Here is a 27106-nt window from a genome sequence, read left to right as displayed (position 1 = left end):
GAAATGCTGAGCTGGCCTTGCCAGGATTCGAACTGTGAGCTGCAGATCACACAGATTGCAGCAGCGAACGCTCAACCCTCTGAGCTATCTTACTGGCTTTAAGTGTACCTTTTTGTTGGGTTTCATTTTTGTTAATAGTGGTAGGGACAGAGCTTAGGTTAGTATAGGATTCTGGATGGAGGACCTTGCTTAGTGTTTGCCAAGACATTGATGAGCCCCCTTTTGATATTTTCTTTATATAGTAGAACATTAGACATACGGACAGTTCATGATACTGGCAAAGAAATGAAAGAAAGTCAAACACAATGCCACCTCGTCCATCTCCCGATTTGGACCTACGACAGGTTCTACAACTTTTCAAGTAAACACAGAAACTGATTCACGAAGATGAATATTGCCTCTGTTGCACCACAGTGTGGTAATAACTCAATTAGATAGGTATTCAAAAAGAAACATCTAAAAAACAGGTTTTTTAGGTCTGCAGGAATTTACATGTGCATTTGGTCATATCCACAAACAAAACACTTAAGCCTGAATGTTCAGACTTACAAGAGTAAAATTGTCACACTGTTTCAGTGCAAAATGGGGTATTTTAATTGTGCAAGTTTTCAAATGTTATCCCTTGGCTGCAAATTTACCAAGGATATTTCACTTTCTTCACACATCCTGCCAATTCGGCAGCCACTGGCACAGATTCAAACCCATATTACACAAAGTGTGGATGGGCAGCATGGAAAGGTTAAGACTATACCTATTGGTTTCTTCACCCTAACCTTTAAAGAGTCACTTGTTTTGAAATCAGGCCACAAACCCTTTAACTATTTCATAGGGAGAGATGGGAGAACATAAGGAGTGCATTCCAATAATCGTGGCACAATACAAAGTAAGGTACTTTACTTACTGAGAGCAGCAATGAAAATCTTTGTAGTGAACATACAAGTGCAATCCATAGCAGAAAGGGTAAATCCCCTTCCAGAAGGCAAGGGCTAGGTCCCCTAAGGTAGACTGGGAGATTGGAATTAGATTTACAGTGATCGGTTGAGAAGACAGTGACGAGTCAGTTAATGTTCTTTCCAACTTCAGTATGAATGGAAATCATAAACCACATGGGATTTCCTGCAAATTACTGCTGCAAGATGTAGTTGCTGTCCATTTTAAAACTCAGCAGGAAGCAAGTTGCCAAACTTCAGGGGGACAGTTGGAGTACTAATTATTGACTGGACCCACTTATTGCCCAAAATGTAGGGTAGAGACTGAAAATGATCAGCAACAGATTTGTGCAAACCTGCTTAGTTACCACCAACTGGAGACGGGCATGGTGGTATACATATGTACAGTGTTATTTACACAAACACCTTATACACCAATACGAAGGAAGACTGAATGTTTAAAATAGGTTACAGAACAGTCAATGCCGAAAAGAAAAAGGGTCAAATAAAAAAAAATAGGCAAGCGGTTTGATTTAGTCACCTGATTAGAAGAGGTATGCAGTGATCCGAAGCAATTCTCCCAAGCATGCCTACACTGGCCAACTGGTCACAAAACATGTCTCGGTCATCTTCCTGGAGTTCGTTGATTTCTTCTTCCTCACGTGAGCTTACACCATTAGCAGTCTGGCGGGATGTAAAATGGTATTCTTCACCTTTATGTTTGATGCACACTCGCTTCTCTTTTTTTAACATTGAAAAGAACCATAAATGGACATTTATGCTTTATATCTTAATACTAAAGCTAAATTGCATCACAATGCTAGATTTTTACAAAGTGCTCACCATGTACATATTGAACACAAGCATAAGGGGAAGCATGCCTTTTGCATCACCACTGCCTTCTACATGTGACCTCAAAACTCCAAGATACATGATTCCTTCATAAGATACTGCTGGGTGCATTTCATACAATTTAACTTTCAGTCATATTTGTTTTAACTGCATAATTCATTGAAACCCTCAAACTAGAGAATGTTAATTACAGCAACTGGAGAGAAGATTAATAGGAAGGAATTTAAGCAGGGCAAGATTAATTCTAAGGGATGATAACGATATCAGGGATGTGTATTGGGAGGAAATGGGTTGAAGTGACAGCTCCAGTGCCACCCTCCAGGTCCGGTCTTCAACAATTGAGAGAAGAGTTCCCATCACATTACAAGAGACTCGGAGCAATTGTAGAGCTAAGCTCAATAAATGTCTACGGTTCGTCCCAGCAAAATGGTACTTGAAGGGACTATTACTAAGCATACTAGGAATTATAACTGTTGTGTATCATGAAAAATCCCAATTTACGCACACTACACTACACAAACTATATCAGTTTATGTATGATGTTCCCACAAATCACGACCAGTTGTCCAAAACACGTAATTCCTACCAATCTTCATTTTAGCATTGCCTTCAGAGGTTTGTAAGAAATACTTTAATTTTAGAAACAGGAGGCCGATTATATGGAATACGCTTTATTGCCCGCAATATATTGATCATGACGGAAGGAAGACTGCATACTGAGGGCCGTAGAAGAACCCTGCCCAACACAGCACAAGAGTGCAAGCAGGAGCTCACAGATGCTTACTTGGCAGCCAGGAAAAGGAAGGGCATAGAAGTGTGTGCTCGCCTGTGTTTGGTGGCAGGGTGCGGCGCAATGTTGATGGTGAGGTATATGCAAGTGTGTACGTTTCGGGGTCTGTGTGTTTGCGGGAAGTGGGGGGCACAGCATTAGTGCGGGCAAGGAGTGGGACCAAAATGCTGGTTCGAGGAATGAAACCCCCATAAGACGTCATTCCCACCAGCTCAGGAGAAAGGTATTAACAGGAGGTGGGGGAGCGGTTCCACGGTTGGGCTTGGACAGGGATAAAAAAATGTCACTTCTTGCATAGTCTAGGCTGCTCCAAATCAGTCTAAAATAATGCAGCCTTTTTTAGATGCACCCTTCAATGTACGTGATTTTCGCGTAGAACCAATTTCACCTGAAAGATTAACTTGCTGCCAGGAATGCTCAGTTTTCTGGGGAAGTAAAGAGCTAAGCCATCATTATCATGGGATCACAAACATGTAAGCAAGGCTATCCCAAAAGAAAAGCTTGCTGGGTTAATTGCCAATTAGGAAGATCTGCATGTAACATTAGAAGCCCTGCAGGCCCGTTCATCCCTTAATCATAACAAGGATAAACCAAAAAGTACCACATTAAGCTGGGTAATTAAAATACCTATATAAATGCCAAGTGAGAATGTAGTTCATGCCATACAACCGGTCAATATTACCATATGAATTAAGGACATGAAACAAGGATTGGTTTTGCTAAAGGGATTTTCTTCTGCCATACACAATGTAGAGGAGGCTTGCATGGCCACCATGAGAAATGGGTCCAGTGAGCTTGCACTCCTCTGCCCGGTGCTTTTTAGTTGGCAGGACTTGTTGTATGCCACATTCCATATCTCTATAGCAATATCCACCATTGAGGATCTTAAACAAATCATGCCGCTAAAGTACCCTTAAATGAGCCAAAATGAATGGTGGCACAATAATAAATAACTATTTCTGACCAGAGTCCATAAAACTAAAGCACATTATAAATATTTTAAAAAACTCAAAGATGAAATGTTCAACAAGCTTCAAAGCAATCATATAAAAGGCAGTTATACACAATGACACTCCCCACAATCACGAAAGTGAGAACAGATGTAAAACACAATTATTAAAACCATGTGTGTTGATTACGAAAATCAATCTCGAAATGATGCATTCATACCGGTTTAAACCACACTGCCCCATGAACTACACAGCATAATATAACGGAGCAACATATATCAATGCCAAATTATACAATACATAACCATATAGTACACAGTACAATATGACCACATACAATATAATAAACAAAATAATATTCAGTTGATATATAAACCTAGCAGCAGTTGTCAAACAGACTGATTACAACTCCTTCAAACTAGTCATCAGGGCAAGGCTAAGAAATCTACTTAATGCCCAAGTCAGGTGTTCCTTATGGATCAAAAATGGCTAGAGTACAATTTCTGAATGCACTAACTTTGAATAAGGATTTCAATGCACATGTAAGGGTATGTTTAAGGCACAGTGAGAGAAAAAGTATCTGGGTGTCTGCCCTATCAGAAAAAGGCACAGATTTGCAGTGGGACAGGTACCGCCAATTGGTAACAAATGTAATCGAAATTCGGTCTGCATTTTCACATGTAGTAACACTTGGACATCCAAGTTAGATCCTTGTCAATCAAGGCAAAAGTGGTTATCATCTATTATGTACTATTTGTTTTATTTTCCCAGTACAAGATGTTCCCTTTCCTCGTGCAACAATTCCATTATATAAGTTTAAAATGTAACCCTTTTCAATTTTATTAACTTCTCGTGGGGAAGCAAAGTACTGCAGGCAATGTACTTTGGACAGACTGGTGGCAATGCACTGCCACCAAGGAATAGTGGTGGAGAATCCTTTAAGGATGGCAGTCATTACTATTCTTCAAAGGTATTGCATTAGAGTTACACCACAGTGAAAGCCAGGTTTTAATCAGCATAGTTCTAGCTTAATTCTCTTTGTAAGTGCAATTTAACTTGCTTTGCACAGCAAATACAGTTTCAGAGTCCAATTAAACGCGTTAAGAACACATGTGCTGCCTTTTGAATTAAAATACCCCAACTAACTGTCATGAAGGCCGGTTGAACAAGATTTAGCACGATGGGGATAACCCAGGGATAGGTGTGCCCGGGATTTGTTTGCCACTAGGAGAGATTTACCACAGTGAGAGGAACACAGACCAAGGAAAATAAGCCACCACATACAATCTGTGGTAGGGGAAAAAAGAGGAGCAGACATGTAGACAACCAGACAACCACCAGCAGAGTCCAAAACACTCAACCTAACCGTAAAAACAGACCCTAAAACCAAAGAGCCCATGACACAAAAATGCACCTTTACCAAGAAAGGCTGATGTACAAGAAATAACCAAAACTGACCAACCAAACCAGATGGTAGAAGACAGACCATCTTAAACCACCACACCACAGAACCAACCAACACTAAGAAACAGCACACCTAACTGCCCATTGGAAGAGAACCCCTTTGCTGGAACACAATCAAAATCACTGTACGTGTCACGCTAACACATTAAACATACAAGGAGAAATGCGGGAAACAAAGGACAAAAATGAAATATGCAGCAGCAAAACTGAACAAACTGAACTCAACACAACGTTCATCACAAGAAACTGGCAAGACACAAAGAATCATCAACAAGAGTTGAGAAACGGTGGCGAAGAAAACATCAACCCAAAATGCAACCTTGTAGATCTCCTCAATGGAGAAACAGAAGCTACAAAACCAGATACAGAATCAAAACGAGAAACGAATCAACTCAAATCACCAATGTCACCGTAAAAGGACAAACAAAAACCAGAAAACAAAAGGATACACTGCAACCTAGTCAATGCCAGATCAATGTCAAAAAAGACCACAGACATATGAACTCCTAAGTGAGGGAGCAACAGACACTATTCCTCAACAAAACATCGTTAAATCAAAATGTGAAAGTTACCACACACAAATCCCTACCCAACAACTTTAAAATGAAACAAGCCAAAAGAAGGAAAAAAAAAAGAGGTCTTGCTGTTGCTTACAAATGTACTGCAAGATAACAGCACCACCAATGAACATCAAAACTGAATCACTTTTTACACCGAGCCTTGGATAACCAAACAAACTGGTCATTCCTACTCTTCTACAGACCGCAGAAATACAACCCTACCCCTTCACGGACACGCTTGAGGACGCCATCACCAACATTGCCGTAAAATATGACAATCTGATCACACTAGGAGACTTCAATATCTGGTTTGAGGAAGAAAACAACTCACCTAAAACACATTAACTAGCAACTATGTATCTACAGCAACTGCTGAAGAGAGCAACACATACAGCAGGGCACACCCTAGATCCAATCTTTTACTAAAGAAACCTGGCGACGACAGCACCCCAATGCATATGCTCTGGAGTGATCACCTCATAATACCCTTCGCAATCCACCCACCAACATGACTACTAATTAGCATCAGAAAAACAACTCTGATTCTGAAAAGAAACTGGAAATTAATAAACATCACAGACTAATACCAGACTGGAATCCACTAAACCATCCACCACCATCTCAGACTTAACATCGAAGAAAAAAAGAGAATGCAATCATGGATTACAAAAACACAAGAGGACATTGCACCGGAAAGCCCTTGCTAAAGAAAACCATGGCAAAATGGTTCACACACCGCCCTCAGAGCACTGAAGAAAACTAACAGGAAACTGGAACAAGAATGGAGGGAAAAAGACAATCGTCAAAAAAAAAAAAAAGTAACATACCAGAGACTGTATATTCATATCCAAGTCAAAATACTTAACAAATAAAAGCAGTAGACTACAACACATCACTAACTCAAGCAATTCCCAGAAAGTGATATTCAGCATTATTAACAAGATCAGAAACCCGACAGCCTGCAACATCACACCCACTACCTCGCAAAAAACGGTGAGATAACTTTGCAAACCACTTGAAAAACAAAATCACAAACACCCAGTGAGTAAATCAAGTGTATGCCCAAAATCACCAAGACCCGTAACCAGCCGACACCAGAACCAACCAATATGATGACAGACGTACCACCAATCTCAACAGAAAGATTTAACAGCCTAGTGAAGAAAAACAGTGCCAGCTAACATGCTGATCCCTTGACAGCCAAATATGCTCAAGACTTTCCTAACCAAAAACAGACTGAATACTTCCACAACCTCTTTAACCATTCACTAGCAAAAAGAAACGTACCACTGGCCGTTAAGTGAATTTATCAATCTATCCTTAAAGACCCAGCAGTAAACACAGAAGACCTTACTAACTATGGACCAATTTCAAACATCCTGCACCTGGCACAACTCTGAGAAAGCTACCTACACGAACAAATCCAGGAAGATGAAAAATCACATTCTAGATCAGGCTCAGGTCTGCTTCCGACCCATGAGAAGAACGGAAACGCCAGTACTGTCTATATGGGATGATCTTAAAACCAACACAGACTGAAATTACATTTCGGTACTAATAGTACTAGACAAATCAGCAGCGTTACTACTGTTAAAATCCTTCTTACTGAAACCAGATAACCCCCTTCAAGTCAGCATCACACACAATAACCTGCTGAGTCCCACAGGGCTCTTCACTTTTACCACTCCTCTTGAACATATACATGACCCCTCTCATTGACCTCATCAAAAACATGGACTCATCTGCTACAACTAAGCAGACGTACAAATCTACGAAATCAACACTAGTGGAGAACAAGACCCAACCATTATCAACTGCCTCACAGAAATAAACGACTGGACGAGCACCAAACAGCCTCAAACTTAACCCAGACAAAATAGAAATCAGTACCACGCCCAGCAATCTGTCAAACCGAAACACACACGGCCTCTGCAAATGGTAAACCAACCGGAACCTTCCAGGCGTCGTTTGTGTGTTGCTCGGAGCACCGAAGCAAGCACCGCACTCGCACTGTTGTGCCAGGACGTTCATTCATGCGCCCGATGTCACGCACGTGGGAGGCGTGGTGGACCGTTTCAGGGGCCAGTGCTGCAGTTTAGATTTGTATGCTGCTCGTAGTCAATGTGATGTTTTGTTACAACGGCCCGCAGGTGCTGGTGGGAATCAACGGCATATCACTCGCCTTCACACAGAGCACACAGACACTTGTGTCTGGTGTTACACTCTCACTACCCCTCTTCCGGCGCGTATGTATGCTTTATTTAACCATTCTCCCCTTCCTCACATCACGTGGGGTAGGCTCCCCCTCCCATCATGTGTTGTACAGAAGGTTACAACACAACAGAGATGAACAACGACTGCTCCATGCTACAGGTGAGCCCTGTTGGGCTACTTGATTACATGATGATTTGCCCTGCTAACATGGCTGCCACTCGCGAGATGACCATTACACTAGGCGTGAGCCCCGTTTGCACGTCTCTGGCCGTTCCTCCTTGGCTGGCTCTGCCTAATACTTCTACTTCCCTTCGGGAGCCAGCAGGTGACTCCGGCCCCTGCTTAAGGGCCGATGCCCACTTCCCTGTCTGGCACTGTCCAACAATGGAAGCAATGATGCCGGTTCTCCTTGATCTTCAAACTCTGTTCCTACATTGACTAACTCACCTCAAAAGTCGTTCTTCTCATTACGGAACTTATTGTTACACTTCTTGAGGCTTCCTTCCAAGCCTTTTGTTCCACTAGGTATGGATAGTTCTGCCACACGCAGGCCCCTCTTCTTCATGTCCACCCTCTCATATTACCTTACACCTTTCCATTTACTCAGTGACTGTCACTTCACTAGCCCTAATACATGTTTGCACTTACTGCCCTGTTCTACCGACATGGCCTCAGCACCCCTGGCATGGCTTTTTCGATATGTGTTACTCATCTAGATTACTTTTATCTCCATCAACAAACCGAACAAACACGAAGGTCCAGCAATGACTTTCGCCTTGGACCAAAACAATGAGCAAAGCAGAAATTTGGTGAATCAACCTTCTCCTCCATTTTGGCAAAACTTTTCAATTCACTCCCGAAGGAAATGAGAACAGCAGAAGATCAAGTAAAATTCAGGAAACTGCTAAAGTCATGGCTCTGTAACTGACCGAGCTAAACCTGAAACACTGTTGAAAATAATGACCAACAAAATAAACTACCAAATTAACCCAAGGCCTTATGATCCAAAACCTGAAAACCCAATAGAACAAGACTACACAAACCATATAAGAATATGATCCCTGCCAGACCAACACAGAAAAAGGCACAAACGCCGCCCATCACTAACCTTACTTAACATTTTCAATATCCTGCTTACTCACCCTTAAATACCAAACTAAACACACCCATACCCCTACCGTAGCAGAAACCTAAAACCACCATAAAAATGAACACACTACAAAACCAAACACACACTGCAACACCGAACCAAACCCAACAGACTGCAGAAAACTAAAGCTCATACACACAAACCATCCTTACACATAAGTATACAGTGAACATTACCTGACCAACAACACAAACCAACCCTGCACACGGGGACAATAGCCGAATAAGTAAACATTTACACTTGCTCTAGCTTTGTACCATTAAGGAAAAGGGATAGATTTTCTTGACACCTACAATATTTTAGATTTTGTAAGATTACTTGCTAGCTAACTTAGTACCAAATAAATTAAACATCCTCGTCAGTAACACTCATCTGCACTAATAAGAATGCTGGTAGGGGCAACCCGCTGTACGCTACAATTAGTATGTCAAAGTAATCGTGAAACAAAGCATGCACAAGAGTGGTAATGTACAAATTAAAAAGGAGGGTTGCCAAAACAGAACCCAGCAAACATCACAAGTAACCTCTGTATTTTCCATCAAAACCAAAGCAAACAGAAGATTTGCTATTAATATCAAGTAATTGGAGAATGCTTATTAAGCAGTTTTTCTACCCTCACAAAATTAATCCTTTGCTTCTTTGCAGATCCACACACGGAATTAAAGAGAACTTTATGGGCACTGAGCAAGTGTCTTGTGTCTCTAAGGCTATGCAGTAGACTGCCCTTCGGTATGATTTTGTAGGGTTACTTTAAATATCACTTTTATCCCAGGTGTGCCTCAATAGTAAAGCAAATTTAAAAAGTTGCCAATATATCAGTAGAGGTGACAAGGATATTAAAGTAATTAACAAATTCACCCTCCAAGCACAGGTCGATCGCAGGTCGAGCAACCTTTATAATATATACAGGATGGTATCGAGAATCACCTCGTCCTATTTAATATTTCTGCCATTATTCCTTACAAATGTTGATAAAATTCCCATAATTCTATAGCTTCCAACAGAAAAATCAGTGATGTACTTTATGAGCAAAGTTATTGGGTTGAAGTTCCTTTCAAGTCTTCCAATCACATGCTAATCAAAACCAGCTAGAACCACTTACAATAAAATAATCACAGAGCTGGAATTGTGATTGTGGAAAGTGGCCTTACCAGGACGATTTGAGTGTTACCATTCACACACATGAGGCCCCATTCATTTTTAAAAAAGCACGTAAACTAAGCCCCTCCACTTCACAATGGTTATCACTTACTACTTAGTGTCCCTAAAGCACTAGCTGCGAACTGACCTTACTATAGGAGACCTTCCCAAGTGGCATTGATGTGCCACCTATAAGCCAAAACGAAAAAATGAACCTCAAATTCAAGATTACCCCACTTGACCACATTATGTAACCCTGGGAGATGTAGTTTACTTCACTGCCTGATTTATTTCACTTTGATCACTCAGAAGGTGCTTCAGTTTGGTAAGTGCTAGAGAAAAAGTACTTCATACACTGTTTAATAGACTACAGTGGTGCCCGCTATAATGTGCAAAGCAGCCAAATGTGGCATATGTCCCTTATATATTTGTCTTGCTCCTTTTTCACTAAGCAGACTAAAATCTGGTTACCCTCAAGAGGGTGCAATACTCCAAACAAAAGGTTTTTAGAGTTTGTTAATCGCTTAGGCCCCTTTTTCGATCCAATAACACTACAGTTAAGCTCCTTTGTGTGTACTTCAGATGCTGCTGGTCTGATCATAGCAGTGAAAACGGCAAAGAGGGAACCTATATTATGAGTTATTCTATCTTAGTATTTGCCTCATTTTAGAAAGTACAGCAGACAGATACTCTGCTTACCTGGAGGGCTGTTCCTATGTATATTTCCCCAATTTTTTCGCTAATTATTTTGCTGGACTTCAATGCCACACTGAGACACTGTTGATCTCAGATTACTATGTTTCTGTTAACTGGCCACTTGCTTCAAACTCAGTTCACCCCAGTACTGCAAGAGTGAGAAACGGACCTGAAAAGCTCTGGGTATTGTGCATCAGAAGCCAGATCTATTAAAAGGTGCATCTGTAGGCATCTCACATACCCTGCGACTTACAAAAAAAGTGTCATTAAGGAAGAAAACACAACTGGAGCTGAATCTTTTACTTGCATTTTCAGAAGGGTTATTGAATTTACGATGAAGCAGAAATCTTGAATCAAATGAATTTGAATTTCACCCCAAAACCTAGTTTAATAAAGTTTACACTTGCTAATTCAATTATCCAAGATTCTTTTGCACAAGTTAAACTGTTCCAAGGAGCTGAGCAGGCAGCAGCTTTGCACTTTGGCTGAGAAGTTTCCTTGAGTGAGATGAGTCAAGCAATAGGATGGTCAATTCATACTTTAATTGCAAGGCAAGTGAAAATACTTTGTCATCCGACAAGCTTGCTTCAAACACAGCAGGTGGCGTCACGTTCTGTACAGACATGCCAGATAGCTTCTTACTTGACATTTGGCATGATAAAATAGTCACTGGAGAGCCTCCTTACACCGACTGAAGGCCAACCCCATTCTGATTTAGGAGTCAGAAACAACCTTCAGTCCCAACACAAGGAAATTAGGTTACTTTGCAGTAAAATGTGTGTAGACACTATTCTAGTGATAGGCAGGATTGGTCATGGTCTTGCATTAGGATTTACATAGGGAAGGAACAAAAACTCTGGTTGGTGGGCCACTCCTGTGAAACATTCCTGAATTCTGAACTGCGTGGTAGACTTTGTCCTGATCAGATGACCCTGAAGGTTTGGTCTGCCTTCTTTGAAACGATAAATCCCAGGACCAGAGAACGGTCTACTTGAATTGCCACTGGTGCGGTTACTAGAGTTGGACAAGCCAACTCACAACGTATCCTTGGGAACAGGGGATGTGAGACACCCACCTATTTGCCCTGGAAACATTTCTTCATGACCCAACTCTGGTGGAGGGGAGGTTCACTACAGGGGAATCCAGGGAATCCAGGACCAGTCGGACAACTCATTCCCAGCGCCAACACTTTCCTAGAATACCAAAGGCCTAGCAAGGTGCTTGGAAGCCCATAGCATGGGTCGAAGAAATATCTTTTGGTTGTCTTAACTGTGGTCAACCATGACACATTCAGAAAGTGAACCAACGCAAGGCTGAAGTGAATTCTTGATGAATTACAGTTTGCAAATAGCAACCACTGAAAAGCTATGCAGCACCTGCATCTGAAAAACCAACTCCGGGAAGTAGACAGATTTCTGGGCTACCTTGCATCCAACGCAGACCATCAGAGCTACCTTCTTTTTGCACTTGTTTTTTATTTTCATTGCAAAGACTAAAGAAAACCATATAGTCTTGGAGAGAGCTTGTTCATTAGGATTCTTAGAACCCCCCACACCACTAACCGGTGAAGTCTTTGCAGCACAAAAACGCCTATATTTGAAGGCAACTTCTCTTACTGGGACAAACCTGGTCTTTGATCCTGACTGTTCATAAGCCAGACTGCTTTTAGCCAAGCAACCAGTCTGGAGAAATTGGCCAATGGTTAGTCATTGTCTTATTTGCCATTGGTTAACTCTTCTCTATAGGAACCATGTTCACATTTGACAGGAAAGCTTTACTTTCCTCTGGAATTTATATTGCGCAGCTCCACAATCTAAAGTCCATCTAGCACTACGCAATTCAAAATGAAGGTTCTGCGACACCAGAAAACGTAAAGCAGATCATCAGGTGGATCTTGATGGCCTTATAAAACATGCATGAAGTGAGATAGGGCCCTCACTGAGTGGCAGGCCATTCCAAAAGCGGGGAGAGCCTGTGAGGGGAATCTTCATCCCCTTTTGAAGTATAATTGAAGGGGGTTGGGTGCAATAATCAAAAGCAGCTTAGAGGAGCGCAGGTCACTGGAGGGAGCATAGGGGAGTATTTATTTTGTATGAGTTTGGGCCGGACGGTGAAGATATGACAGAAGGGCACAACATCGTGAACAAAATTTTCCCATCAACCAGGAGCCAATGCTCTCCTCGCCATACATCAGCAATATGGTCGCGCCATATGTTAGGTAAGATTTCCACAGGGCTGGTAAATCTTCCTTGCCTGGTTCAACTCCAGAACTTTTTGCTTTTCTAGTGAGATATTTTCCATTAATACCTCAGTGAGTGGGAACCTTTTTCCACACTCACCTGTCTTTAACTCTTTTTATGGGTGTCATTTTTAAGACTCTCCATAGTGTCTTTTTAAAGTTATCATGTCTAACAACTTATTGGCAATAAGTGCCTGTTGTTGCTGGGTTGCACTAGGGGCTCCCCCTTTAACTTTCTTGTGCTAACCTTGAGTGAACTACAGTTCCCAAGGGTAGAAAGGATCTTTGGATCCCTTTTATTCTGTGAAACCAGCACACCCCACCTTATGTGGAGTGCTGGGGAGATACAATGTATCCCCTTTCACATTTAAACTGTAACAATTCTGTTACAGTGACAAGCTTACCTTTAATGGCTGGTGGCAGTGATACCTTTTACTAATTTGGTGCACCTTACCGCGTGCTGTAATCACAGCTGCAGTAAAGGCACCCAAGGGTGCTCATTTTTACCAAAATGACCCATGTCTTCTTTTTCTGCCATTTTAGTGTTTCTTGTCGTTTCTTGTTCCTTCCCCTGACATCCAGGGCGGGAAAATCCTTTGGTTGAGTTTTGTCTTTGGCGGGAGTCCCCTGGACACCCCGCCCAGGCTCCAGTCAGTCTGTCTGTAAGCACAGGAAGTGGGGGAGGGGTCCCAAACTTCCCCCTCCTTTGTTTTAGGTCTTCCTTCAACTGGGCCAAATCCCAGTGGGGGGTTGGCTGTCCTGATTGGACAGCCAAACGCCCCTTTCTTGTAAAATGCGGGGAGAGAATGCAGAGGTTGTGTTGCAGTTCCTGATAAATACTGGAAACCTGGAAGCTGAAGTCATGTCGACCACTGGAACAGAAAACCGAAGAGGATGACGAAGGAAAAGCGGCGGGAATGATTTCCAGCGGCCGGAGAGCCTGCTTTGTAACCGGAGCCTGCTGCAGCCCTTCCTTCCGATCGACCTGGGGTCTCCGAAAACGACGACCCGAACCCAGAGCCTGGTGAGACCCACTAGACTCAAGACGACCTGCATTTTGAGCCATCCCACGGGTTGCTGCGACCTTGCGTTCTTGCAATACCCCAATACCCTGGGACCTCCTGCCACTGTGCGGTGCACGGTCTTCCGAATTCCGAATCTCGCTGAAACTTTGTGGGCATCCTGGTCTATCTCCAGAGACACGAATCGAGTCCAAAAAGTCCCCTCACAAGAGTGCTGGACCTTGTAAACGACGAGAATTCAACCGTGATTTTCTGTCTTCTTCTGTGCTCCTTGAAAAGGCGCCAAACCCGCAGAACCGCATTCAGCCGCGAGAGAAATCTTGCCTAGAGCCTTCTTCATCGATCCCTGCTGCAAAGTCCCTTCTGAGGTCTTGTGTTCAGTCTCCAGGACAAGGAATCCAGTGACCGGGTATTTGGCTGCAGTCCCTGAAGTTCTCCTGCTGCAATCTCTTCTTCATTGCTGAGGTACTGTGTTGGCTTGGGTATATACTTACCTTAAGCCTGTTGGGATTTCTGTGTAGTCCTGGGGTGTTTTCTGTGATTGGGAGGTCCCTCGTCCAGTACACCCAGTCCCACTGCTAGAATCCTGCTGGGGTGTCTTCTGCGAAGCCCCTGGACCCTCTTCTAACCCTAGAAGTAAAGTACTCACTTGTTTGCCCAGTTTTCCTAAGGAAACTCTGGCTTTTGCTACTAAAGAACTTATTCTAACACTGCCTGTTGGTCACTAGTCCTAGTGACCCCCCTTCTGCCACTGAGAACACTCATGCTCTAAGGGAAAAGACTTTAAAGGGATTGGGACTTCTGCCTAGAAAAGAAATCAAGTGTTTTTACTTACTTGTAAAGAGTTGGTTGGTAACTGTAATTCTAAGAGTGAACAGTTACAAAAGTTCTTACTGATCTTGGATGTGTGATGCACTATTCTTAAAAGTATGGTTAACATCTTTCCTTCCTTAGCCACTGTTTTGCCAGTCTAAAAGAAAGTAGATGTGAAGGTATTTTACTATCCTATGATTAGGTTGTGTCTCTTTACAAAAGTAATGTGTTGGTTTCACCAGATTATTCCTGAAGGGTAATTGTATGAGTGTCCTCCAACTGTTGGTATCACCAGGTTAGTCCTGCTAGGATAACTGTATGAGTGTCCCCCAACTGGGTCTTGCTTCCCCTGACTTGCTGCTAGCCTGTCTTTAATAAGTCTACATTAGGTTGTTGCCTACCTAGAATATCTATTCAGTAAAGTGTGACATTGGGTTTTACTTTCCCCTTCATTGTGAAGTTAAAGTAAGTGGGTTCTACTTACCTTGCGTTAGCTGTGTGCCATCCAAAACAAGTTACAAGAGTTATTGCTTACCTCAATCTGGGGTTCCCTGATTCCCAAAGCATCTGTAATTGTACATTACATCCATAGGTATTACTTACCTGGTATAACTGTGTGTTATGACAAAAGTAGTTATAGGTTTTTACTGCACCTAGAATAAGTGTTTCACTATTCACCAAAAGTATATTGTCCAGTTGACTGTTTATGTGATTTGTTCCAAGAGTCACTGTACAACTGGAAGGGCCTACTGTCCTTGTATTACCAAAAGTAATCTAAAAGTAACCATTGGTCTTTTACTCCCAAAGAAATGGCTTGGCCTATACTAAATGTGTATAACAAGGTTTTGACTTCCCTAGAACTACTGTTAGGTGTTCCAAATAAGGTCTATACTTGGGTCTGTGTACTTTCAAGTATAGTGTTGTGTTATATTGTGATTTCATATAATGTTTCATTATTTACTTAACCCCTAGATTTATCTGGGCCTACTTGTATTTAAATAAATCCTTTATTTTTATAATACATAGTGTTTCAGTGTTTCTTTGGATCATTTGTATTACAATTTTCACTTGTACTGTATCTACTGCCCTCTCTCCCTCCTAAGATAAGCCTGGCTGCTCTGCCTACGCTACCATGTACTCAGGTGGTACAGTCTTATACTAAGAGTGGAGTCTTGTACTGCCTCAGTTGAATGGTTTTACTAGGCCCTTAACTGGACTTCAGAAAAACTGTCCTAACACCATAGAAGGCTAACAAAAGGGCAAACGTTCTGTATGCCCTGGACCTGTTTAGTATGGTAGCTGGGAAGAACTGATAAGAGCGTTCGTATAATGCAGTTTGGAATTTGATCCCACTAGTGCCATTTTGTCTTCAACATAGCATGAACACAGCCATTTTAGCTTCCTGTCAAAGCTGGAGGAATACACCCACATTAGGAAAGTGTTGGTGCTGGGAATGAAGTTCCACATTTCACATACCAAACCATGGGGGAAAGGAAGCATGCAAGGTTGCCTGTGAGCTATGGCCGGGTTTGTTTGTCAAGGAAACTATGAGGCAGGGAGGATTGTCTCAGTCAACAAGCCATGACCATTGTGTCCTGAGAAGCAAGGCCATGAAAACATTCCTCTCAATAATACATGTGCACGCAACGACGGATTCATCTCAAACCTTGAGACTGTGCCTAGACATGTACATATGTGCCTGGACATGTAAATAATCCAAGAAAAGAGAACATTGTGATGAAAAATGTACACATTCTTTGCTTGCTCATGCATGTCAGAGTTTGTGGTTTTGAGCAATAAAAGATAGTTGGGACAACGAACATTTGCACATAATTCTGAAACGAAACTGTCTGTACTGTTCGTTTATTTTCTGTGTGCGCCAACTCCTCCTAAATGCCCCTCAAGATGCAAGCGTCTGAGATATGAAGACTTGGTCCTAGGACATGAAGGTCATCTTTCGGAATTAAAGTTGGAACAAACCAAGTTGAAGGACTGCATTAATTTTCGATTTCAATCCCAGATCAATCATTATGTCATGTAATCAGTCATACAGATAAGGGGTGGATCGGACACTTTTACTCCATAAAAAATACTCCCAACAAAAAATAGGAAACAGATATATAGGACCATGTACCCCTGCTTTCAGCCAAAACGCTCCATGGATATGCTTGGACCAGTAGTACAAGAGGAAGAAATTACGATTTCTGCCTGATCAGAAGACGTAAACATGCATCTTTTAATGTACATGCATAACAAGGTGCAAAGGAATAAGTAATACAAAAACATGTCTGTTTCCCTGTAACATTTTTCCTCAATTATAAAATACTCCCATTGGGAAATTGACATATTTTTACTCCCCAAAATCATTTTGCTCCCTACTTTAAAAAATAGGGAGTAAAATACTCTTACTTCAAAATAATATCTGGAGGGCTGCATGTAATGCTCTGATTTTCGACCTTTCCAGAAAAGGAAGTATCCACTTGGCAGGGTGCTCTGCCCACCAAACTGCTAGCAAGGGTTAAGGAGAATTAACTGTTTTTGCACCATTTAAATCCTCGAAGGTCCTGGAGATTCATCCAATCCCTAATCAGAAGGTTTAAATATATATATTACAGTATCATCTGCATAAGAGTGTAAAGGTGTGCCCATTTTTGTTATCAGATCCAACAAAGGCTGCATACAGATTGTAAAGAGCACTGGATATACAACACTATAGTCGACTATGGCAGGTTTAGAAATGAAGATGACACCCTTTGGACTGTGTCTCTCTTGGAAAGAAAGTAACAAAACCATTTGAGGCTTATGTCTGAAGTTCTGTTAATAGTAGAAAGGCACACCAAACAAAGGCTGTGTTAAACCGTATCAAAAACAGCTGGTAAGTCTAGCATTATAGCAAGTATTGGTGTTCCTTTATCTGCTGCCTGAAACGCCTCATCCGAAACCAAGTCAAGAGCAGTCTCAGTGCCACGTCTGACAGAACCCATAATGGAACAAATCAAGAATACTATTCCTCCCACAAATTTCAGAAGTTGAATGGCCACCACGTTTCTCAGTACCTTTGTGGGCCTTGGAAGACCAATAATAGGTCTGAAAATATTGAGAACAGACGAGTCCAAACCTGTGCTTTCTTATGAGGGTGATTGGTTAGCACGCACTCCCTTCAGAGAAAGGTTATTGCACCAGGTCATATATAATTGGTTCGGTAACTGAGGCTTGGCCTAGCTGCAAGTGCTGAATAATATCCAATGTAAAAGGTAAAATGTAAGGAACAGAGAAGGGGAAGGATATGGCGAGTATCCAAGGAAACAAACATTTTAAGAGTTGGCCTCATAAGTGTAATATAAATTTAACTTCGAGGGCTTAAAAGAATCCCTGACTATATCAGCTTGAATTGGTTTAACTTTTACTGCAGACGTGATTGAAAAACTCATAGCAGCTGAGAGGGCTCAGGTTTCACTACAGCATGTGGGCATAAAAATGTGTGTGCAATATCTGTAAGCTCTCGAGGTTTATTACTTCATGCTAAAATATTTTTTATAAAGCTTCATCTACAAAGTTAATTTTTTACCAAAGAAATGTAGGTGCTTGAGGGCGTGAACGGCAGGCGACTGATGCAGTAAAGCTTTAGGGAAGATCTGGTCACCACCCGCGATGTTCTGTTGGAAACAAAGACAAGATCTGGGTAGCGGAAAAGGTGATCAGAGTGCTGCCCACCACGAAATGTGGAGATGCCTTCCATCCTTGCGAAATAAACAGAGGGAGAATCGCAAAACACTGAAGGTGCTCCCAGATGGCCGGAGAGTCTGCTGCAGCTGTTGGCGGGCCGAGACCCGGGAACCTCGGCAGTATGATGGAGAGCAGGGGCGTCGACCCACCGCAACACCAAACGAGACACCAGAAGACAGCGTGGAGGGGGGTCAGGGCCTCTGTAGGCTGCCTGCCTGAGGACAGCTGTGAAGGAAGCAGGTGGCAGGGAGGAGGCAGCCCCCACGAGAGAACTCCGAGGCTTCTGCGCATCACCCTGCACAGTGCCAGCAAACGATCTGGCATCCCTGCAGGAGAGGGCTTCCAGGGACAGGGAATAAAAACATCCAGAGGACAGGAGACAGACTGTTGCTCCGTAACACCGGCATTCACCGGGGCATGAAGCCCAGCTCGGGTGCACACTAGGCTGGACGTGTAGCCGCAACACAGTCTGAAGAGGGCAGGAGCCCGATCCGGTGGCTGGTACAACCAATGGCCGTGCTGGGGGCTGCGAAAAAGAGCTTCAGGCTAACTGCCAGCAGGTTAAGAGCCAACAAGGTAGGAGGCAAGGCCATGACAGCACTCCAGGGGGCATCTTCCTACCCAGCAGCAGACCCCCAGCACTCTCGCAGAGGGGAGAAGACGGACTAACACCACCAGGCCTAAGGGGCCCGAAGGGAATAGCATTTCGGGCACTTAAGAAAACCCTGCGGATACCTACCCCTCACACATCTGGAATAAGGGGCAACCCCCTGTCGGGGGGGAAATTCTGCCGGGGTCGGCCGGGCCGTCCGTCGACCTCCGGGCAGGGAGGCCCCAACTCCTCCCGTATATCCCAAAAGAGATAGAGTATGAGACACACGCAAGAAGCAAGGTGATTCTGCTGTTTATTAGACAAAACGGCAGGGATGGGTCAAGGATCGTACGCGTCCGTCCTGACACACACACACAATCGTGGGGCTCGCAGGCCCTTTTTACCTTAGTATGACGCGCTACTTGCGTCACCTTAGAAAGTTTAGCAAAAAACCTATTTCCACTCTGGATTGGTTACTCGAGTGGTAGGGTTAGTATAGCATACATATAGAGAACGGTGTTAGTGGTTGAGGGTTAGTCAGGTGATATACTTGGGCTGTTCCTTCAATTTGATACATGAAAGTTGTTACATGAAGACCTCTGAGGATTGGTCAATGTTAATGGCGTCAGTGATAAGAACCCCATGTTCTGATTGGTCCGCTCACGAGCCTCCCAGTCTGGGACTATCGCTGTTCCCAGCTCGCGGTGCACCTGTCATTTGCAACAATGTTTTACTATGGGTAGGTGTAAACAATGCGAGGATTTATTCATATGTTGGGAGGTCGACTACTCCCACTGCTGCAGATGTCCAATGAGTCTTTTAATTTTATCTGCCTGTGTCTTGAAACGTGGGATTCAGGCGTCTCCTTCCTCCTGGGCTTGGCATCCTGTCAGGTTTGGCTTTGTCACGTGAGGTGGGACCGTGTTTGAGGCAAAATTCAGCACAATTAATATTGTTTTTCCCACTGTGTGCCTGGTTTATCTTGCAGGTGCGACCTTGGCGTCGGCTTGCGGCGTGCGAGATTGCAACATCGTGCCCTTGGCTGTGTGCTTTCGCCGGGCTCATTCTGCAGGGTCAGCAATCGAGCTCTTGCTCATTCAATGTTCATGGAAGCTTTTGCTTGCGGCCTACTTGGGCCTGGTGCATAGGTGGAACCGTTTGATGCAGAGCGCTTTAGGTTACGGTATCATATTGCTCTATCCTCAGTATCGTGTCTCTGTTATATTCTTCATTATGGTACATGGTTCTTAGAAGAAGCGTGAGCAAGCCTTTTTAGATAAGTTCATTATGCGTCTTGCGTTTCTGCATTTTGAGAGCCTATGTGGAAAATAATAAAGATGCACGTCCGTGGGTATGTCTGTCGCCTACGTCATAGCACTGAGTATGTTCTTCGTGTGGATTGGTGTGGGAGTGTCCGGTGGGCATGTTTGCACAGGTGTGCTGACCGTTGGCTAGGTCGTCATGGCATCTCTAACGACGTGTAGGTTTAGTCGAGTTGATCCATGCCGCAGGTGTCGGCATGGGCAGGGCGGGCTGCTGGGCAGGTAGGTGGGCACATCCGTATGTTCCTGTACCAGGGTATTTGGTCGTCTGGTAAGATAGGCAAACTCCTCTCGTGGCGGGTGTCTAGGCCGTGATCCTCTAGGCCAAGCGCGAGAGGGGAAGGGCGGGAGTCTGTTCTTCCATTCTCCCACTTCACCCCCCACCTGAGAGCAGATGGCTGCGGCATCCGAGACAGTCTGACTAGACTACTACTCAGGGCTCCGGATCAGCTCCCTTTTGGCTGACCGGGGAAGGTGGATACACAACATTCTGATGAGAGGAAAGAGCAGGCAGCCCAAGACGGACAAATATACAGCCCCGATCCAGCAGCCGCCCTCCATGGTCTCCCCTCTGCCATTACCACAGGAGAACAGAACAACAGAGGTCCCACAAGCGATACAAGACCCCAGAAGAGTGCAGAAAACCAGGATCGGCATGATGGGGGAAAAACTAACCGTGTTCAGAGCAGATATGCAGAAAGCAGCGGAGAGACAGAAAGCACCAGAATTGAGAGTCACGAACATGGAAGAAGAGCAGGCCCTAAAGAAACAAGCGGCCATGCTGATCCAGTCGACCAGGGTCCTCAAGGCATGCAAAGAGGACGCAGAAGGCTGGTTAAGAAGAAACAATGCAAGGATAGTGGGCCTCCCAGAGAATGTGGAGAGAGCCGTTTGAGGAATGGCTCCTGGAACACCTATGCAGGAAAGGGCTCTCACAATGGTTTGTGGTGGCACAGGCCCACAGGGTACCTGTGCAGAGACCATCTCCGGGTGCCCGACGCAGACCAGGATTTTCAACTTCCGGGGCCGACATGTACTATTGCAGGCAGAAGTTGCGAACTCCACTATGATGGTGTTCCTGGAATACACAAAGCCGGTAGAGCAAAAACGCCATCATTTTGAGGAGATGAATAGAGTGCTGCGAGACGACATTTGATACATGTCGCGGAAACCCTGCATGGATGAAAAAGACGACCACTGGTTCTGCAACATGCCCGAAGAAGCATGGGAATGGTGGGAGGAGGGGGGCAGCTTGTCAACGGCCTCAGCATGGAGGCACCAAAGTTGACGCCTGGCTTACAAGACTGCATTCAAACCCTGCAGGCAAGAGAGAAGGCCCCTGGCGCCCTCCCGGAGACAAGTGAAATCATGTTGGCGGAGGATGGGATTTTACAGCTGCTGGAGGAGGCTGCAGGACAGATAATGGAACCAGCGTAGGCCTCGGGAGAACCCACACCGTGAATCAGCGGGACAGTGGACACGCAAATCTGCAGAGACTTGCATCACCTAAACAGAGAGCGGATCACAGCAGCAATGAAAAAGGGCAGCTGAGGGAAAGGCCCCGAGCTTGATCGCCAGAATTGTTTGTACGTACTCTTACTTTTTGGATTTGCCGTCAGTTGTGCCCAAACCCGTGGGCAAGCATATAGACCTCCAAGGGAACTGCGAGGCTGAGTGGCCCCCAAGCATGGCCGCAGAGTCCGCTGTCTCGGATAGAAAGGCAGACCATAGCAGTGTGCAGACACTGCAGGTGTTCCACAGTGATGGTTTTGAGGTCACCGAAGTTGATTGTAGTTGATATACTGGAGGATAGACACTAGGTACTTACTATGAATACCCTCACGTTAGAGGGGGAGTTAACAGTTAAATTGAGGGGCTTTCAGTTTAATTGCTTGACCCTGCCTCACCATTGCACTGGGATATGTCAGGTATATCGGTCGGGTGTTAGTCCGTTTTCTCTCACAGTTAGTTGTCCGTGAGAAAGTGTTTGTGTTGGAAAAAGGGGGTGGGAGAGGCGGAGTTCCTAAGTATCCTACCTGGTAGGATGGAGCAAAGGTGTTACAGGGAAGGGGATAACACGTCTTGCCGTCCAGTCTCCCACTCTCACTCCCAGAGGACCCCTCACCCAGGTAATCCTCCCGCACTCTTCGGCCCCCAGGAATTGGATCCAAAAACGATGCATAGGAGAGGCATAGGAGGAGATCCAAACTGTAGAGTCATTTGCTGGCAGAGGAGCCTCTGGCTGCTGCATTTCTTCTGCTACCTTTGCCAAGCCGAAATCTCTGTTGTGGAGGGGTTTGATAAGTACCGGATGTTCCTGGACCAGAATACCAGGATGATCCCCCTGTACCATAGGCACCCTGAGCATTTGCGGGAGGAGGTTTGCCAGAAAAAGGACTAGCAGGTATTGAAGACCCTGTGTTGTACATACGGTCTGCTAGAGATCTGATTAAGAGATTTTAATATCCGATTCTCCTCCTTTGCGGTCTCAAGAGCGTTGTCCAATGACTTTCAGAAGAGAACCGAATGATCGAAATGTTTGTTAATGAGCTAGGCCTGCATCACAGGTTGAAACCCGGAATGTTTAAGCCATACATGGCGTTTTAAGAGTGGCCTCAGCCTCCACGCTACCTGCTGTCTCTTCGCTAAGCTTGTTTAAGCTGTTCTGAGCAACTTGATGTCCTTCCTGCGCCACTGCAAGTAGCTGTGATCATAATTGGTTAGGCACATTTTGGAGACCATCTTGAACCAGACCCTATTGAGCATCACTGAAGCAAGCAATGAGAGTGGTATTGATAGTGATGCAGTTAGTATAGGCCGCAGAACTAATTATTTTGCCCAAAGCGTCTTCATCAGGGGAAGATTCGGCTGAAGACAGGTGAACTCCTGGACGTTTTCTAGTCGTGGTAGCAACCAGGGAGTCTATGACGGAATGACCCCAGAAATAAAGTGGATTAGAGGGCGCAGGGCAAAACCTCTACTCAATCAGTGGATTCACCCCTCGAATAAGGGAGGGCATAAGCCAGGAGGGGGGGAATGCACTTCTTAATGCAGTTAAGGTGCCGGGTAACCTGGCTGAATGGAACTTTTTCCTTAAGTATGACCCTCCACAAAGTCAGCCAAGCACCGCCTCCCGAGTGACAATCTTAAAATGGCCAGCAGTTTTCCAAAGGATAGTATTGAACAGCATTTCATCATCTATGGGGGAAGCCTCTCTGGGTTGGGCTACAAGAGGGGGTCCAAAAAAATGATCTGCCGCTGCCTCATGAGGGGAGGTAGTGAGCTAATTACCCTATTCATCTGCAGGAATCCAAGTATCTGCATCGTGAGAAATAGGGTCCTGGGAGCCATCATCACGATCCGGAACATGGTAGATCTCATCATCCTAGTCATACTGATCATCTTGAAAAGTCTTCAGAGGGATCAGGCAATTTTTGTAGAGAAGCACAGTGAGCCTTCGGTGAGTGAAGCCTAGGAGACTTCAAGGGTCTATGAGATCCTTCTTCAAAGGAACAGGACCGTTTAAGAATTTAATCAATTTTATCTGAGAATCCAATAAATTAAGAAACTTCCTCCATACAGTGTTGATGTTTCTGCAAGTGAAAAGGCTGGTTCAGAAGGAGCTGGGCATTTAAGCCCTTGAAGGGACCGGTACAAAGGAGTGGAGGCCTGGGTATACCCAGAGGGCAGGGAAGGGGCCTTTTGGGTTCCATAACCATGAGGGGACTTGGCATGCTTCTCCCTCAATTTAGGATGAGTTTTAACTAAAGGAGCGCATTCCGATGCTTCAAAACTATCGGGCAGCACCTTGGGTAACGGTACTTGGGACCATGTGCCATCTGAGACAGCCGAGGCCCAGCATGCTTGGAAACCCTCAGGTTCATCAGGCCCCGCCGAAACTTTACGACGGGCCCACGGTTGTCAGAGACCTTTTTAACGGTTCTGTCAAAGGAGGCCGAGGGGTTGTGCACTTGGACTTGGGAAGTGAGTGTGCCCCTGTCGCCAGTGTGTGATTTTCCCATAGCAATGTGTTCGGCATGCCTAGTGGGGCTGGGGACAGGCACGTGGGAGTTGGGCAACTCTGCAACAATGTCTTGGGCCTCCGAAGCGGAGCTGTGGCTGCTCGAAGAGTCCTTGTCCAAGGTGCCGGGGGGAGAATGAATCTCGGCCTGCATAGTAAAGACCACTCACCACTTTGTGTGCCTTTCTATTTAAACATCTTGGGCCTAAAGAGTCAACAGGCCTTGCAACGCCACTCATCGTGGTCCCGAGGTAGACTATTATTACACTCCATATGAGTGTCCTTCCAAGGAAACAATCTGTTACAGGAAGGGCAAACTTTAAATGGAGTTCTCTCCACTGTAAAGTGGAAAAGGAGCCGCCAGAGAAGTAAAGGAAGAGGGAAAGGAAAGAAAAGGTATTCTCGAAGAAATGTGTCGAGAAATGGGCCATCACACTCCCCTATTTTAAGGCCGATGCCTGCAGGCAAAGGCCGACAACAGCCGTCTAGTTGTAATTAACAGCGAAGAGTCACAGGACGGCAAACGGGAACAATCGTCGATGGATGCATCCAAGACATGTGGAACAGCAGCAATTCTCGTTAAAACAAGCTATGCCTGAAAGTGACCAGGCGGAAAAAAAATAGCCTCGTGGGGGGCTGGGGGGGTGGGGGGGGGGTGGCAGGGTAGGGGTGTTCAGGGGGTTTGGGCGTTAGGGGGTTTATGGGAGGGGAGGGCGGTGGGGGTGTTTTGCGGGTTGCAGATTGCGACGCGCAAAGGAACATGGTTACACTACACGTCACGTTAGGGATGGTGTTACAGACATGGCCAGGTCGATGCCCCTTTTTGATCTTTTTTTCAAAGATGCAATACTCTGCTAAAACCACTAGATGTCGGACTACATGCAGAGCATATGATTTTAAGCAGATTCACAAGCATCAAAAATATCATTCCTAAATGCAATATTGCATGGAAAAAAGTAATACAAGATTCTGCAATGGGAAAAATAGGTATCTTCTTCCACCAGCTGGCTCAGGATCTACATGCAGAATACGTTTTTGAAAAAGAAAAAGGGGACAAAGTATCCACACACCACTAGATAGGGAGATTTATTAGTGTTATGCTTAATCCCCTCTTCCTAGTGAGACGCACAGCATTTTTAGCTGCCTTGTTCTTGTTCTCCTGAATGAGGGGAAGCCTTTTCCCCACATTTATTCTTTCTGCTCGGATCATGGGAACCCTGTTCTGTGTGTTTTACGTCATCTTTATAGAGTCCTGCTTTCCTTCATACCTTTTAAAGGCATCTGTGTTTACTTTTGCAGCCCACATCACCCTATGTGCAGTGTTGCTGGGAGCCCTTTGGGCTCCCCTTTGTATATTTTATTTTTCTTAAGAAAAACTGTTCAATGATAGGGGGATTTTTTTTTCATCCTTCCTTGCTTGCTTTTCCTTTTGAGAGATCAGCACACACCAACTTGTGCGGAGTGCTGAAGGGGTAACTAGTATCCGCCCCCTCTCTGCTCTTGCAGCTTTTCTGTTACAGTAACAACCCTATAGTTACGGCTGGTGGCAGGGAACGTGTTCGACCGACTTTTGTGCAATTTTCCACCGCAGGGTGTATTCACAACTGCGGCTAAACACTGGAGGTTTAGCCTTGTTCCAACATGGTGGATCCTTTCTTTTTTCGCCATTTGTGTGGTTGTTGTTTCTTGGTCCTTCTGCAATGCTGCGGGTCGGGAGGTCCTGATTTGAGTTTGGTCTTCTGCATGACCCTTCGTGTAGCCTGCCAAGGCTCCAATGTGTCTGTGGGCACAGAAAGCATGGGAGGATCCTGATACTCCACTATCCTTTGTCTGTTGATGTGGCTGAAAGGAACCAGATCACGCTGAGGGGCTGGCTTTCCTGATTTGACAGCCATCTGCCTTTTATGTAAACTGCATGTTGAGTTTGCAGAGGATGAGTGTGAAAGTTCCTGAGGCAGAAGGGAAGTTGACCACTGGAACAGAAGATCTGAAGAAGACGTCGAGAGACGCAGGCATACCCTTCCAGTAACCACCAAGAGCCCACTGCTTGCCTGGCCTTGTTTTGACTCCTCCTCTTTGGCTGGCTGGACCAACTAGCCATATGTCGACCTGCCAAAGGAGCCATTCTGTAGATGTGCTGTGACCTTCCAGGGCTGCAAACCGCCAATACCAGGGGACCTCCGAACCAATTGCAGTGCATCGTCTTCCTGTGAATGAATCCTCCCAGAACTTTGGTGAGCTCCAGTTAGTCCTTCAGAGACAAGATTTCCCCCCTCCTTCAAGTCACCCTCGCCAGAGTGCAGGACCGGAGAATCGAAACAGATTGACCAGCCGGTAATCATTCACTCTTACCTTTCAACGTTATTTTGAGCTGATGGCATAAATGAGTGTTTTTCAAACAGTCACACCATTCAATATTTGAAGAGCATGAAAAAGCAAACTGGGTTGTGAGCAACACTAATATTCCATTCTGCGATCTTGGAGGTGGTGAAGCCTTTAACATTGAAAGAGCGTTGAAGGTTTCTAGAGTTCAAGTAGGCACAAAACCACTCCACTCCAGGGCACTTGCATGTTTTTAGAAAAAGTTGTATATGTGTGTGCATAGAATGACATGCACCACTTACCA

The 27106-nt window shown here is 44.6% G+C and overlaps 1 protein-coding gene across 1 annotated transcript in view; it reads right to left on the bottom strand.

The window, feature by feature from the left end:
- The window catches only part of XPO4 (exportin 4), a 1090854-nt gene that overhangs the window by 555795 nt on the left and 507953 nt on the right, over positions 1–27106 (bottom strand). Inside the window, exon 11 of the mRNA XM_069640448.1 lies at positions 1471–1613. Within this exon, the coding sequence (XP_069496549.1) occupies positions 1471–1613 (143 nt within the window). The remainder of the gene's footprint in view (positions 1–1470; positions 1614–27106) is intronic.

This window comes from Ambystoma mexicanum, chromosome 7q (genome assembly GCF_040938575.1).
Source record: "Ambystoma mexicanum isolate Mex_15411 chromosome 7q, UKY_AmexF1_1, whole genome shotgun sequence".
Classification (NCBI taxonomy): domain Eukaryota; kingdom Metazoa; phylum Chordata; class Amphibia; order Caudata; family Ambystomatidae; genus Ambystoma; species Ambystoma mexicanum.
This window is presented reverse-complemented; position numbering and strand designations above follow the sequence as displayed.